Below are 17,082 nucleotides of genomic sequence, written 5' to 3' on the forward strand. Positions count from 1 at the left end.
AGGAGAAGCTAAGAATGTTGCACCAAACGGAGTACAATTGGTTAAAAAATGTAAGGAGGAATCAAGGCAGAAAACTCCAGCAGTGACAGCTAGTCACTTTTGCTTTTATTGCTTTCCCTTCCACCTCTACCCACTAGTGAGGATTTAAACTTGAAAGAAGACATTACAAGTGAGATCAGTTGACAAGGGAGGATGTATTTAGATGTTTTGGATCTCTATCAGATGCAAAAGCTACAGTGTTATTAAACCTCACAAACAGAGCAACATTCCTAGTGCACAGTTTGAAAAAGGCAGAGCACATAATTGCTTTTAATTAGAGCATTTAGTTAAGTGTTTGAAAAATTCAATTTAAAAATGCAAATTCTGTATTGTTATTGCATGTTCTCTAGGATGATTTGGGGAGAAATAAGTACAGATATGTTCCCAAAGAACATTACTGCAAATAGCTATCTATTAAATAAGACATTATTAAGCCTAATTAATTCTTCACTAAGCAAAACCTTAATGTACTGTCAGGTACTCTTTCCTTATCTCTGCACCAGTAATTCACTTGCATTTTCTCTGACATTCTACTCTGGAATATACGGTACCTCTGCAGTTCTGCCACCCACGTACCTTCATCATTAGCAGACAGTTTGCCATGGAGTACATCACCCGGCCCAGACGTGACCTCCACAGCTGAACAGAGGCTGCAAAATAAGAGCAGCTTGTGAATTTGCACAAATAAATTAGAGGTTCTTTCTTGCCATCAATTATTGGTCCTATGAGTTACAATTTTGAAAGGTCCCCCTCGTTAACACCACTGGGTTTTAGCCTAGAATTTTTAATCCTCAGCCCTGCTGCAGCATCAGAGAATTCTGCATCTCTCCAAGGGAATTGCTCAAGCAGCTCTGAGTACCATAGACAAGGCAACAATGCAGAGCAATAGACAGTCACTCAGCTCTCAGCTCAGGCCAAGTATTAAACACCAAAATAAGCCACACATTTTCCAACATCAGAACAAAAGGTGCATAAAAGGATTCAAGCGATAATGAGCAACAGTTTAAAAACATGTAATCTACAGCATTAAATGTGATAAATTAAAAAAAATCAAACATAGCTAGAATGTCATTTAAGAGCCAAAACATGCAGAGTGAGAAATGTCTGAGTCTGGGACTGTTTGTGCTTGCCTCTGGCTGAGAGATATGCTGAAAAAATCTGCCAAGCTTGTCTGCTTTTCCTATTCTCCTGGAGCTTGCAGGCATTAAAAGCTGCAGCAGATTTCTCTCTTTTGCTTTGCAGACAGACTCCTGATGTTGTAAGAGAACAGTTCACACAGACCCTTATCTTCTCTCATGTTACAGTACCACAGATCAATGCTAAAAGTATTTCTCTAATCCTCAAAAATAAACATTAGGACTATTCATTTAGTACACTTGAAAAATACATGTACCTCAGTCAGTAAGCTGTCAAGGTCACTGTAATGATTTGAAAGGAGTGGGGGGAAGGGAGAAGAGGCTATTTCAATAAAATTGTCGTAACTGAGACCACTCATTTGTATCATTAATGTAGTCACTGATGAAAGCATGGCAGATTACACAGATAATTCTTTCAGCACACAAAGAAATCATTACAAATAAGAAGAGCTTGGTGAAATGTCTATCACCTTTCCTAAAAAGGAAAACTCCTTCCATCCTCTTCAACAATAAATCAAAAAAAATCCAACCCATGAATATTCACAAATTATCTTTGTCAAAAAGAGGGTTATAATGTCGGGTCCAAGACTGAACCCAGTATTTCATCCAGTGTACCTTACAATCATGCATTACTCCTAGCTTTTGTTTTGGAAATTCCCCTGGAACCACACATTCCTTAGTGCTACTAATGGAGATGATCCTGTAAACCATGAACGAATACTTCATGACACATTTACTTTTTTTCTTTCCTTGGGGGGGGATCTGTAAAATCCAAACATAATTAAATAACTGCCCTTCATTATTTCACTTAAGTAAATATCTCTTTTTTTTGCACGTTCTCATAGTTTGGTAACCACATTCAGTTTTTTTAGGACTGAGGTGACAACTAACTAGATGTTGATTCCTACACTGGAGACATCCACATTTCATGTTAACAATCAGCACCAGCTACAGTTCTCAAAAAAGGATTGCAAAGCAGGCAAACCAGATGTCTTCAGCCTGTGCTATAAACTGAACAGGAACTTGGTCTGGAAATTCTGCAGCTCTGTGTGATGAGGCTTCTTAGCACTGGCAGAAAAGGGTTTAAAAAAATCTGCAAAGCAGTAAACAAAACCAAAACCCAACAGCAGATCATTGTGTTTTCCTGAGATGCCTGAAACACTCTTTGCAGGTCCATGCAGCCATGCTTCCACTCTAAGCATTTGCTTTTCCTTGTTTTCATCAAGGGCTCAGTACTCCACACTGCCATTCATTTCAATAGGCACTGTGAAGTTACAAAATTGGCATCTTACACAATGTGTTACCAGGCAAGTGGTGCAATGCTAAATCTCTCTGCCTGCTGAAAATCTGGCAAATGAGGTGCTCTGTTCGAGGCTAGAGATGCACATGTTAAGTTGATTGGTGTTGCACCTTCTTACATCAGCAGCATGGAAATTACATGCTAAGCATAATCCCTGCAATGAATTAGGGCTGTCTTCACATAAAGTTAATAAGGTTTGCTTCAGCAAGTCCCAAATGAAAAAAAGCAAACCCATTATCAGCCTCCTGGAGTCTAAATGCAGAGACAAAGCAGAGAGGGAGCAGACCTGGCTGACCTCCACAGACAACAGCAGTCAGCAGCCTCGGCAAATGTCCCGTGGGCTTTTTGGCTGTCTTAAACCTAGAGGCAGCTGCACAGCAGACATGTAAAGATCGCTCCAAATTTTCTGCAGCCACGTCCCTTGATAACTACTAGCTGCTGCTTTTCTAACTGTGTCTCCTCCTGAGCCTGTCTGAGCTCTGAAGCAGAGAGGAAAAGCAAGGAGCCAGTAACTCATGAGTGAAGCAGAATGCAGGACACAGGATTACGATACAGGTTGTAAAAAGTCCTTGTACCTTTAAAGGGGGATCAACACCTTGGTTTTAAAGTTGTAAAAAACAAAACATGCGGAGGTAAGGATGAAAATTCTGGCAGAAAATGCTAACAGGGAAAAGTAAGTAGGAGAACAGGGGCAAAAAGAATATTAGATACAAGTGAAAAGAAACTCATGAAGTGCTGTGTCTAACTTCAGTGTAAGATTATTTCCATGTTTCCCAAACCTTTTGAGAAGAGTAGTAAATGTATTCTTTTGACTATATGTGCAAATATTTTTATGATATGCTCACATGTATTTGTGGTTTTAGGACACATTCAGAAGGTGTATCAAGTCAGGTATGTTGGTGTATTAAAGCAACTTCCACATCCAGTCAAGTTAAAGAACAGGTAGAAAAAAAGTTCAAACAGGTCTGCACCCTTCCATACAGACAGTTTTAAGGAATTATTTATAATTTTTTTCTGTTATTAACTCTATCCAGCCTCTTCTATCTCAGAGCCAGACTTATACTTTCCATGGGCTCTGTGTGAATGGTCTCTTGGAAAGAACTTGATAGCATTCCTTAGACTGTTGGCTAAAGGTGAAAGTTGTTTGTTTTCTTGGTGCATGTTTTGAACTTGCTAGGCATCATGAGGGGTCCATACAATCCACAGCAATGCCTAAAATGTCTCCTCTTGTCTAATTTTCAAGTATACTCAAATGACCTCATAAGTATAAATTTTGTTTAAAAAAAAAAAAGCTTGTCCTGATCACCCTTTTTTGCGCAGTAATTTGCCCTCTACCATTGAAGCAACATCAGTAAGATAGAAGGAACAGGAGAAAACATAGTTGGATATACAATCATGAAAATCATGATATAGCTCTATATAATCTAAATATTATTCTAAAGAATGCCTTAGATATTTCAGGAGTCTAAGTACCATGCAGCTATAGTGAGACTCTGCCATCTGTGCAGCAGCACCCTAAGCCAGAGCAGCCACTGTATGGTGGTAGTTCAGTCTCAAAAAGCTGAGTGAATGGCAGACATGAGGTTTGAGAGGAGTCAGTCAGCCAAGGCTTAAGATGAAACACCTACATAGCTGCAACAGCAACACACTTATATATTCATCACTTAAGGATAACAGCCATGTTGTTTCTCCTAAGTAAGAAAAAGAATTGATTTATTGCACAAGTTTGATCAAGGGCAAAACTGTGAAATTAATTTCAGCAAAAAGTAGTACAAAGTATATAATTTCAGGGGCTGAGCAGGCTATAAGATTAGAAAACTGCAGTTTTAACCAGTCTGGAGCAGTCTTGTGAAAACTTCTGGCACACTTAGGCAAGCAATAAAAACACACTGTCTGTGAAAAAAATGTTTAATACCTACCTTGTCTGTTCTCCTGTGTAATGTTAGTCATACTTCCATCTTCAGCTAAGCCTTGTTCCAAATTTTCTAGTATCTGTAGTAATTTATTTAAAGTAGCAACATGAGTTTAAACAGCACTATATATTTAATGCAAATGATCTACAATGGACAGTCTCTGTGTAAACCAATTCATGCAGGAATGCTTCACCTAGGTACAGTCCAAAATTACTGGTTATTACCATAGCTAGATCAATTGCACAAAGTAAAAAAGCCATTGTACTGTAGAAGGATGTTAGAGTTCAAATTATGATACTTACAGAACATTAAATGTCAGCACACTCTGGGGTCATACACATTTTGTTAAGTAAAACAGGAAATATGCTCCACGAGAGAATGAACATTAAATGAAATGACCACTATGAAAGTCAAAACTGATTTTTTTCAGAGAAGGCCATAGCCTCCTGACTTCTTCACCCTAAGTATGGGTTTTAGTTTCTTTAGTTTCATGTTTTTGTCTTTAATGAAGTATTCCTCTTCGGTGTTACTACAATTTCCTTCTCAAACTCTGGGGATTATTGATTTTTTAAATTTATTGTAGATTTTAAATCATGTGACTTGTTGAGTGAATGAAACATTTGTTTTATTGGAAGAATGGAAATGTATACTTAATGAAGCTTGTGTCTGAAGCACTTTTAAAGTATGCATGAAAAGCTCCATTTGAAAGAAAAGTAAACTTTCTCCAAATTCATTTTCCAATTCCCACAGATGACCCCATTTTTCTTGTTACAGACGCATAACTTTGGTTGTAGAATAATGCCTGAGATTTCCTTCAAAAAACTATTAGGGCCACTTGCTGTTCAACCAGCCACTGTGGTTACCCAACGAAGGAAATCCAAGGCACTGCCTCTTCTAGGGACTGAGCACACTTCCAAATGAAGAGCTTTCAGTTTCTGGCAGTATAAGAAGTAACTGTGTTTTCCCAAGCCAACAAAGTACACTTCAAATCAACACAGGAAGTCCTCAAAAAAGAAGACTGGTAAATTAATCTGGCCTTGGAAAATGTGTTGGTGTTTTCTAGAGCCAATCAAGATAATCTGTACCTCCAGAAAGTCCAATTTTAGACATATTAAGCTAGAAGAAATTGCCCTATGAGATACCAAGCCCTTTTCACAGACTAGAGTGAAGTTTTGAAGTTAAATTCACAAATTCAGCTACAAAGAACTTAATAGCAAGGAGAGACATACAATGAATGTAGAACATTTACCACCTGCCAGCTGAGCCAGGCTAATTTTCCTGGTAACAATTGTTAGGCCATGTCGAATACAAGGTAATATGTTTACAGTAAACTTTGGTCAGAGGGCTAGACTGAGCTGCCTTACCTCAGATTTTGAGAGGCTATGAGCATACACCAGTAGATACTGCAGCTTAGCTGACAGGTGGCAATTTACAAGCTGGCAGTGGCATGCCTGCAAGACTGACTCTCAGTCCCGCTTTCAAAAGCGGTGCAGCCACCTAGAAATCACTTAGAAACCAAAGTGCCACTTTTCAGTGTTAAATGCCCAGTGTGTAATAAGACACCTTGTCAGAAAAACCCCATATTCTTGTCTCCCCCAAATCCAAACCACTTTATAATCTACTTTCTGTGGTCTAAAAACCCCGATCTTTCTCTTCCCCTATAAAATATCTAGTGATTTCCTCTCAGGTTCAGTAAGGCCCAAAGTTCCTACTCTTTAAATGATATAAACACAATGAGGGGCCTTCATTAAGGCAACATGCTGTCTTATTTAAAAAGACAATGGATTTCTCTGAAAACATTCTCACTAACACAATCAAAAAAGGAAGAATTACTTATTAGCATACAATTAGAGTATTACATTAACCATTCTGAGACATTACTTGGGGATATCTAGCTGTGACCTCAAGCTCAACATCATTAAAACAGAGCTTGGCAATAATTTGAGGCTAATTGTTTTATTCCCTAGGTTTATCTCTACTTTGCCCCTAAGTACAAAAACATCACCTGCAGTTTTCCAATATTTGGGTATTTCCCCATTTTCCAACAATTGTTTAATAGTAACATTTATGATTCTGACACCTTCTCAGTGTAAATTATTGCATTTAATCAATATGAAATATTTAGGTGGCAAACTGTTTATTCTAGCAATATCACATGACATAGCTCTAATTACCCATGTTCTTACTATGAAGAAAAATATAATTGAAGACTTCTACCATTTAATTCATCAGTTTTACATATGACCTGTGCTTTTTCTTGTTTTGAACCCTTATTGTTATGCACACTAATTAGTTTCACTGGCTAGTATTACTTCACTGAATCTTCTGTTTCGTTCCCTACCTATTATTGTCTGTATGCCAGAATTGCTAATATATGCATACCACCACTCAGCCTTTTTTGGTGCTTCTGGAACTGTGGCTTTTTGGGTACTCAGACTGGTACAGGATCATCACAGTTTCTATGAACTTAACAAACAAGGTATCAAGACAAATACTCTCTAGGCTGAAGTAACGTATGAAAACCAGAAAACTTATTCCACCTTAGCCACTAGAAGCTTATAGTAATCAAACTTAAGAGACTAAGAAGTTCAAAGAGACTGAAAAGTTCAAAGAGACTGAAAAGTTCACCAATTTGGGAGTAAAACAGAAGGCCAGGAGATATGGAAGAGTGTGTATGAAAGGGCCAGGGAGAAACATAACTACTCATGAAGGAGAGTGGTGGAACTACAGAAGTTGTGGCTGATGGGCAAATCGCTCAAAGTATTTCTGACAAGTTTGGCCGAGGTAACACTTGCAGAGGCCTTTTTAGGAAGCAAGAGTGTTAACCCACTTGCCACTGCTCCACTCACCTGGTAGAAGAGCCCAGTATGGCTCTGGCAGTTGAGGGATTAGGGTTTAAAAGTGAAATGTACTATGCAATGTGTAAATTTCCAGGAGCTCACCTTCAAGCATCCAGGGAAGCATGGGTACTTACAGACAAGAGGAGTTTACATTTAGCCTGACAGTTGTCCTTTTCACATTTTGGTCTCCAGCTAAGCATTTTTAGCATGTCTTCAGCATTATTAGCGCTAAAGTGATGATGCTTCTGTTTTTAAATGAAGACTTGAAAATAAAAAATCCTTTTGTGATTTAAGTTACTATTGTTATTCTTATTGCCTGGCTATTCAAAGACCATTTATTTCAAGGTGGACTTAGAGGTGCAACAACTCACTGACACAGTTCACACTGGGAAGATCAGCTATAACACAGAGACTGCAACAATTTCACTGGACTCCTCTCCCAACCTGTAACACCCATTTGGCACTACAGATAATTTCTTTCCCAAATGTTGTTCATTTAGAAGAAGATGCAAAATATCTAACCCAATCTTGATTAGACACTTGCAGGAATACTGAAAAAGGTAAAAACATTATTGCAGGAAAAAATATATATGGAAACATATATTCAGGAAAAATTAAAATAACATTTTTGCACCCAACCTCCAATCCTGCTTCAGGTACTAGAGATACATAAGTAGATGGAGGCTGTAAAGACCAAGTAACCAAAAAAAAGATACAGTTCCATCTTTAAATTGAATGGTTAATCTAAAGTTGACAGGTGTCTGTAGAATCTATACAACAAAAAGCAATAAAGAATTTAGCAGATTAAAAGCAAGTATTGGATAGGAAAAAAACCTCACCCTTTCATTAAGAAAGAGAAATGAAATAAAAGAAAAATTTTCTTATGATCAGAATGCACTACCATTAGCCTGGGATAACCTCCCAGGGGATGTGGCCTCAGCACCATAGGCTGGCTCATTAAAAACTACAAAACAACTTTGCATTGCAGAGAGACAGACTAGGTGAGCTAATAGGTCTTTTCTTTCTTCTAGCTTTTATGACTCCAAGATCATCTCATTTACATAATGATGATTCGTATGCCCTTCTGTAAATACGGATGACCAAAGATTATTTTTCCACTTTTTAAAAGAGGGAGGTAAAACACTAGAGGCTTTTGGTTGAAAGCTCCCCAATTAATTCTGTTATAACCCAAATGGTTCCCAAGTGTTACATACAAATATTAAGACTAATGAGTGTACATCCTTTATGTTATTTTCTTGGTTATTCCATGGGTTTTTGTAAGTATTAGAACATATTCTTGAACATTCCAGTTGAGATCAAGATTGTTAGACAAACAGCATTCTACACAAAAACCAGAACATATATAAACAATGTTTCTTATCAGCCACCCCTGACTTCAAATGGTTAAATTACCACCAAATTACAACTGTCTTTTAAAAACACAGTTATCTTTACAAGCTGTCCTTTTTCACACTCTTCTTTCTACAGTTCTTGAATTGCTCCAAAAACTAGGGTATGTAAATGATTGCAAACAAATGAAGTAATCTGGAATAAGGTATCTAGAGTAACTGATCAGAAGTATTTCCAAGAAGAATGTTTTATTTGTTAGTAGTTATCTGTCTACTGTACTTTAAAAAGAAGCATCCATCAGCACAGACAATAGCTTGTCCTGGTTATCCTGCCTCAGAGGAAGCTGTCAGGACCAAAGGGATATTGTTGTCTTTCTTGCTGCAATTGGACGTACTAACACAGGAGAAACCTTGCAAACTCAGACACAGGAAGGCAGAGGCAAAGAGGTGACAATCTCTGAATCAACACCAAGCAGAGAGAACAAGAGATTCCTCAGAAGAGCTTGTGGAAGATGTAGAGCCGGCTTTAAAGCAGCTTTCTCCAAAGGTATAAGGGATAACACAGAATTTGCAGTGACAGGTCACTAGGTGGACTGAGAACACGAGTAAAGAGACATGATCTTCAAGAACTTAGTGGGCAGAGAAATATGTATATATTAATTTTTAACTCTCCTTTATTTCTATTTCATCTTCACCACCACAATCAGTTTCCCTTATTTAAACAAATAATTAGCCTAGTTCATGTTCAAACAAATGTTGTATTGTAGTTTAAAAGCTTTCTTGGTACAGTGGGTATGCTCTAAGGATATGCACTTGTAGAGAAACATCAGAGGCAGAGCCACCTCAAGGCTGTAGATAACTTGAAGGTCTTGTCAAGGAGTGGGGGGGAGGTGGGGGGGAAGACAGAGTTAATTTCCTTTTATTTCATTCCTCTACTGACCAGCAATATTTAACCTGCAAGAGAATCATGGCTGATCACACTGCAACTGAGGTATGGCCACTTCAATCTAGTCTGCCAGACAGCTGATGGATGCCCTGCTCAGCAGTCACTCCCTTGTTCACATTCAGTTTTCTCTCTTTGTTACAAGATCCAGGAACTTAGAAATCAGTTTAGTTTTGGAACCTAGTGGCATCTTCATGACTGAAGGCAGACAGAATAGCATTTGATAGCACACTGCATAAACCCAAGATGTGAAACAGCTGATCTGCTGCAGACTGGGGCAGGCGAATGTTAGTACAAGCACCATGAAATCCTGCAATAGAAGTGCATGGCATTTCCTAGAAGAACAAAATTACTTCAAACTGAGGACTGTTTATGAAGAAGAGGGCTGGAGAGAATAGCCAGCCAGTCATATTAGATGAGAGGTAACAGCAGTCTTCAAGTGCTAAGAAGTACCACTTCTTGGGCAAATTAGATATATTTCTCAACAGTTTCCAAATCAATTCTTTCCAACTTTACAAAAAAATGCCACTGTCACCTCTTATTACCTAAACCATGCAATTTTTCCTCTCATAATAAAAAGAACTGGGCTTTTTACAGTAAACATTTGGTTCTCCTACATGTTACTGTTAGAAGAAAGTTGATTTCATACACTTAATACCATTACAGCTACACAATTGGCAATTATCAAATCCCTCCACTTCCCTTATCTAAGGTATTTTATGGAGTAAATACAGGAAACTTGCAAGGAATACTGAAAATGAAAAGTAATCACACGTGTTTATCTTACGTACAGTTTTGAACTTTCAAGTGTCATAGCTAAAGCAATAATGTTGCATTTCTTCTACAGTTTACCACATTGTAAAATTCATAGTCACTGGTGCATTAGACTACTTGGGAAAGATTTCTGTGAAAAAACCCATTTAAGGACAAGTATTTGTGGTTCAAGGTTGCCGGTTTTAGTGGATAAAGTTAGTGCTCATAACACCATGACTCCAATTTCAGCACTGACAAATCCCATGTTATAATTTAGGCCATAATTTTTTATTATAGCATTTGACAAAACAAAACAAAAACCCCAACCAAACTCAGCAGGTTGTATTTATATTCCTAAATGCCTGTTGTTTCTAAAACCAGTTATTTGGACTATTTCTGAAGGATCAAGGTCATCAACAACTGTTTTCAGCAAGCTGAACACAGCTGAGTGAAGGAAAGAAATTTCTCCTACTTGCCCTTAAACACATCTGCTTACTGTGCTCTACATCTTGTCTGGCAAAAGCACGAAAGTTGTCCTCTGCTCTACTCAATTGAGCCAGAGCTACCACAGAGAAGAGGAGGATCTCTCTTAAAATGCAAGAGGCACTTCATTACTTTTAATAGCAAGCTTCTTACTTGCATCAAGATGGCGTAAAAAATGTCATAATTGAAACAATGTTCCTTATAAGGACAGTAAAATTTATTTCTTAAACATTACAAAATGTTAGTGCCTAGAGATGCTGTTACCTTGGCGCAGATCATCTTCATACTATGCAGTCTGTCAAGTGATTCCTGAGGATTTCCCAGGTACTGAGGAAGTTCAGCATGCAAAATCCGCATGGAGAAAGGAACCATGGAACCTAGACACACAATTAATTTTGTTAAGTGTGTTTGCTACAATGATCAGTTTGTGATTTGCCTATGTTAAAGAAGGTATGTCTCACTAGTGCCACATCACAAACTCCATTTTGCCTTCATATCTTTTCCTTCTACTGATGAAAAATGTGAAAGATGAGAAAATACGGAACTTCTTTTCAGCTATATCATGTGACATGTTTAAAACATTTTAAACAGGCAAATGCAAGTAAACCATAATCAAGAAGGCAGGAAGAAGGTGCACCTAACTCAAATTTTCAAAACCAAGTTGTACTGGGAAGTACAATGTTTCATTTAAAATTTCTTCAAACTAATTAAAATGAAGGAGTAGAAAAATGAAGTTTACTTTAGTTGCAGCTACATTACTACTAGCATTTAATAATTATGTATATTTTACAACCAATATACAAGAAATAAGATTAAATTACTGGCCTTCAAAGTATGCCTGTGAAAGAGATATAACCGGGGCATGCAAAACCTCTTGGTATATTTTTGTCTAACTTCTAGTTCATTTAAAGCATCAAAGAATAGGAAATTTAAGCAATATCTGAGGAGAAAAAGAAATTCATACTAGTTTATTCCTACCACTACTGTTGTTTTTATTGTTATTATTGTTGTTAGTATTCAATTATTATAAAAATAATTACTATTAATAGTAGTAGTAGTAGTAGTGCCAAAGACCTCATTGTCCATGTCTGTGGGCATCCTGGCTGACTTCACAGGCAGTTTCAGGAGTTTACCTGAACCCTAATGCGTGCAACATCTTGCTTTCAGATAACTGCATAATCCAGATAATAATACTTAACAAAAACTAAACACCACTAGTGAAACCAAATCAGAGCTGGCATAATGGGGATCTTTGCCTTGCAAAACACTATGCCACTGATGCCTTAGGGTTTAGCATTTTTATTTTTCAGATCCTGTACTGTTTTAGTGTGTAACTCTAGAACTCCATAGCCTGTCAGCTACAGTTCTCCCATTTTATTCAGAGAAAACAATTCCTCTCTAGGCCTGAAACTCAAGGATACCTTATTGTCTCGGGTCCCAAGAGATGTAAACAACTGACAAGTGAACTGGGGGGGGAACAAACTTGGAGTAACAAACTTCATTACCTGAAAATGTAATTGGAGAATGAACCCCTGATATGTAAATGGACCAAACTTTTAACTGTGTGAAAAACTCATGACCATTGTCCGTCTTGGGTGTAGCCTTCTGGAGACTTTTGACTGCACAAGGTGTACCTATTAAAGCCCTTCAATAAACAGCCCCTTTTATTCTCTTAATTTTGTCTAGCCTGTTTCAGGTAGTAATTTCAAGGCATCACCACATTTCTAATATTTTAATATGTACATTTGCTATACACATATTCTAAGGGGATTTCTCTCTCAAGTTACCTCTTGCCTCATCTTTTCTCAAAAAGAGGACTCAGGAGCTTTGTAAATAGATTTTTGCACCTGTTCTTAACAGGCTTGTATGTCAAAGAGGTAAATGCTATACAAAATGAGTCACTGCCTCTAGACTTTTTTAAAGGTTGACAAAATTTTAATCACAAGACTCACTAATTATGACCTTCAGAGTAAGCCACTTATGTCTACATAAATTCTCTTTTGCTGATGCTAACTATTCCCGATGGCTTCCCTGACTGCTGTGTTCCTGTAACGGATGCACACGAGTTCCATGCATCATCATATGTGAAAAACACATTAAGCAAAAAAAAAACACCTTTGAAATTCTATTAAGAGACATGTAGAAGTTGATTCAACTAGTCACAAAAGATGTGAAATATTTTATGTATGTATTCTGAATAGTGTCTAGCATGACAGAAGATACAGTCAGTGTAGGCAGTGAACAATAACAAAAAGAAAGTTGAAAATAATTTAAGAGTAAATTCTGTGCCAAAATACCAGAGAAAAATTGCTTTGCAGACATGTTACAAACTGCACTGCAAACCTATGGAAGCAAATCTGAACTCCAGCTGGTTCTATCTCTACCACCTCTCCAATGACCAAGTTCTAATAACTCCAAAATTTAACAGTAATCCTGTTAGAAAAAGCAGTGCCTAAAACCAGCGTCTAAAACCAGCTAGTTTGATACTGCTCTTTTGGAAAAGGTAGTCTTAATTTACTGATGACGCACCTTCTGCCACACTCAATGGGATTTCTGAGGCAAAGATAAAAAAAGGGGGAGAAAATTTTGTAAAAAACTGAAAAAAACTAAAGGTTTAGCAACATTTGGTTACTGACTATGTTGCAACACTGTCAATTCTGAACAAGTTTTTATGTTTACACCCTCTTGTAAAATGCAACAAAAGGTCAATTCAATAAACACTCATACAAAAAACTTAAATTAGTTTTCTTTGAATTAGTCAATATACAAACAGGTATTTAATGGAGCACATATGAAACATCTCACATTAGCAATTTTTAATAAAATTTTTACATAATGTTTGGTGATACAGTTTTTTGAAATTCTGTATTTTGAAAAGCATTGATCTTATGTACTGCTGAATGAAACCACTCTACTACAATCTCTGTGAATGGAAAGAATAACCCATGACCAATGTATATTATCAGAAGTGGTGTCAGAAGATGTCAGAATGATGAATGCGACTCCAGGTCAACTTAGACTCCATAAGAATCTGATTTATTTCCTATTACAACTAAATCCTCAGTTGTAACAGGCATTCAGAACTTCATTACTTCAAAATGTACTGTATGGATGTATTATTTCTCAACCGCTTAGTATTTCCTTCATAGCTTGTGACCAAAAAACATTCTAGTGAGATCCTCAGTAGAACATCAAGTGTGATGAGAGATCTCTCAAACAAAACCAGAAGAAAGCTGGCTCGGGGTGTAAGGTTAGTTACTGTAAAGAATTTTCAAACCAGAATTTGTATTACAATTTCTCACAGGAGCATCCAAAACTCCAGCATCTGTTTCTTTTCTTTCTTTTTGAAACTCATGACATAAACAGAAGGAATTGTACTGTAAACATTCAGCAAATCAATCCAATCAATGTGTGTTACCTATTGCTTATTAAGTAAGATACTAACTTTATTTAAAATATCAGAAACACTAGCTCCTTCTGCCCTCTTCCTCAGAGTCCTTATAATCCTTCTGAATAGCAGGATATTTTTTTTTTTTTTGGAGAAGGACAAAACTGTACACATGCTCTCATACAAATGTGACAGCTGGGGAAAGGAGAAAAGAAACGACTTTTTACCACTGATAAGGCTTTCTTACCTGTCCATGTAAACAATATTGTGTAATTTCAGGTCAAATCAGATGAGCAAATTGCTCATAAAAAACCTGCAGCACTTATTCAAGCCACTCAATCCAAATAAAGACCTTAAATATACACCTTATAAACCCTTGAGATTTTTGGTGAAGTGCATTTTCCCAGATATGTTCCTGTTGATAAGTAAACTTCTTTTTAGTTAAATAATATGAGGTATGGGAAATTTATCTAATTCAGTTCCTACAGTAACAGACTGATTTTCTAGTTAAAAAAATGCCATAAATTTACTTAAGATTTGATAAAGTTTTCAATGAGTGCTACTTATATAAGGTGCTAATACAATTTACATACATTTCTCAAAAAGAAATACATGGCAGTAATGTAATTCTGTAACTGATTAAGAGCTGTATTAGGACTCACAAGAGGTGAGACTTAAAAAAGGCAAAAGAGATTTTCAGAAAACACTGTGATTTTCATTTTACATTATCTGGTTTAACATGAAAATTGGGAAGAAGTAAATGATGTCTGCTGATGACTTGAACAGGTCAATAAAAATAGTATTAGGAAGGTCTGAAAGGCAGGTTGTAGAGTTTGGAGCAGAAAATTTAATGAAAAAAAGATTAGCAGGGGGGATAAAAACTATACTTCCTTCAATGAACACACTTATATTGGGGAAAAAAGTACAATTGACTGCACTAACACTCAGCTGTAAGAGAAATAATACATGTGCTTGTTAGACTAAGGATTACATCATCTTGTCTGAAAAGTTTCACCTACTCACTTTTAGGCCACATAAAGCATGCAGGGAAAGACATATTTCTTTGTAACAGGTTTCCATTATGAGCAGGCATACATATCTATTCCTGTGGCATCCCACTAGGGACAAGAAAATTTTATATAAACACTGAATTTATCCCAGACTGTCTTTTGCAAAACTACTTGGAACCAAATCCATATACTCTATTATAATTCACTCAGTACTGCATTGAACAGGGCAACATATCAAGAAAGTATTTAAAACAACTAGCATATCCTGCAATTAAAATACTTAGTTAAGAGCATGGAATAATGGATTTTGCTCTCTGCTTCATACTTCCAATTTCTACAGTAATATCCTCACACAGTAAAACTATGCCAGCTAAGCTTAAGGTATAATTTCCACAGAAGGAAATACCCTACAATTACTGCTATATATTGAAATTTTATTTTTAAGTTAAGCAGGACTTGTTCTAGCTTGATGTTTTACAGTTGACCTCTGTTGATCCTCTTTAGAGGTTTTGTAATAATATATAAAAAATGCATAATGGAAAATGGCTTAATTTTAAGACAATTTTCTTAGCAATTACTTTAAAATACACTAGAGATTTTTTTTCAAAGAATGTGATGCTTGATTGTCACTTTCACATGAATTAATCTCATTCGTATGTGTGTGTGTATATATATAATATATATAATGTATTATCATCATACAAAAGTCAAAAATAAAAAAAGGTCTGCTGAAAGGAAAATGGATACACTGAAAGCATGGGAACAGATGGAATAAAAAGCAAGATCAGGTAGAATTTTCTAAGACCACAGATTTCAATTTCTATTTCTTTATGAACAGCTGCACATTTTCATAACTGTCAAAACATACACATCACCTCATGTCAATCAAATTCGAAGTGCAGCCCTGATCTACAGCCCTTTTGGAGCAGAGAAGAGTATGTCAATGACCAGCTATTTTATCCTTGAATTTTCTTGTTGCAAACCAGCAACCAGAAATGCTTTCTGATCTGCGTTCTACAGCTTGTTTAACAAATCTTAAATGCCCAAAAGCAACAGAAGAGGAGATTATCAATTACTGAAAGGATAAAGTGGAATTTTATAACAGTAAAAAACCCCAAACCAAAACAAAAGAAACATTAATTCCTTAACTGGATTGAGTTTCTGAAAAATATTCTGCTTTACACATATATATACACACAGAGAGATGTATATGCTTGCCCTTGTAAGCACAAACATACTTCTACCAACAGTGTATTTGTATAATTTATAGGATTTTTAAGAGGGATAATGTAGTGAACTTCAAATCCTAGCTTCACTGACTAGAAATTAAAAGTACACTTAAAAATCCCAGTTCAACACACTAATTTCCAAGTTTTTGTTTATTACCTTCAATCCAGAGAGACTGAAGATGAGATAGGAGACTAAATGCTTGTAACTATTTAAAGAAAATGTTTTGAAAATTTTATCTGAAATTACATGCTTGCACGTACTTTACAATTTAACTGTATTATTTCAGAAAAAATTCTATTCTATTCTGAGTAGCCTGAACAATTAACCTGAACCACAATATTTGAGTGGTATTTATTCAAGCTGTATTAGCTGATTTTACAGGTAGACAGTAGCTCTGAATCAACAAACCAGTGAATTTAAAGAGGTAGTGGAGAGATACACAATCATGAAAACAAAATAATAGGTAACCAGTTCCACTAGAGATTTTAATATGTTTTTTACTGCCAACATGAGCTTGAATGAAGAACTCTCCTGAACAACTGCCAAGACTCAATCAGCCTGACATGGGAGTGTTAACTTAAGGCAGTATTTGTGGTAACACATGAGGAAAAAACCAGTACCACATGTAACAATACAGTGGAGTATTTTTTTTCTGCTTTCCTACAGAATTTATTAACCAAGAGGAGCACCCTCTAAGA

The 17,082-nt window shown here is 36.5% G+C and overlaps 1 protein-coding gene across 2 annotated transcripts in view; it reads right to left on the reverse strand.

Annotated features, from left to right (window-relative positions):
- TRAPPC12 (trafficking protein particle complex subunit 12) overlaps nt 1–17,082 on the reverse strand; it is a 51,008-nt gene that overhangs the window by 15,507 nt on the left and 18,419 nt on the right. For both annotated transcript variants that reach the window (XM_041420820.1, XM_041420811.1), the window contains exons 6-8: nt 11,021–11,133; nt 4,395–4,467; nt 616–689 (exon numbers count right to left, since the gene is read on the reverse strand). In XM_041420820.1, the coding sequence (XP_041276754.1) occupies nt 616–689; nt 4,395–4,467; nt 11,021–11,133 (260 nt within the window). The remainder of the gene's footprint in view (nt 1–615; nt 690–4,394; nt 4,468–11,020; nt 11,134–17,082) is intronic.

Source organism: Onychostruthus taczanowskii, unplaced genomic scaffold (genome assembly GCF_017590055.1).
Source record: "Onychostruthus taczanowskii isolate IOZ18803 unplaced genomic scaffold, ASM1759005v1 scaffold11, whole genome shotgun sequence".
Classification (NCBI taxonomy): domain Eukaryota; kingdom Metazoa; phylum Chordata; class Aves; order Passeriformes; family Passeridae; genus Onychostruthus; species Onychostruthus taczanowskii.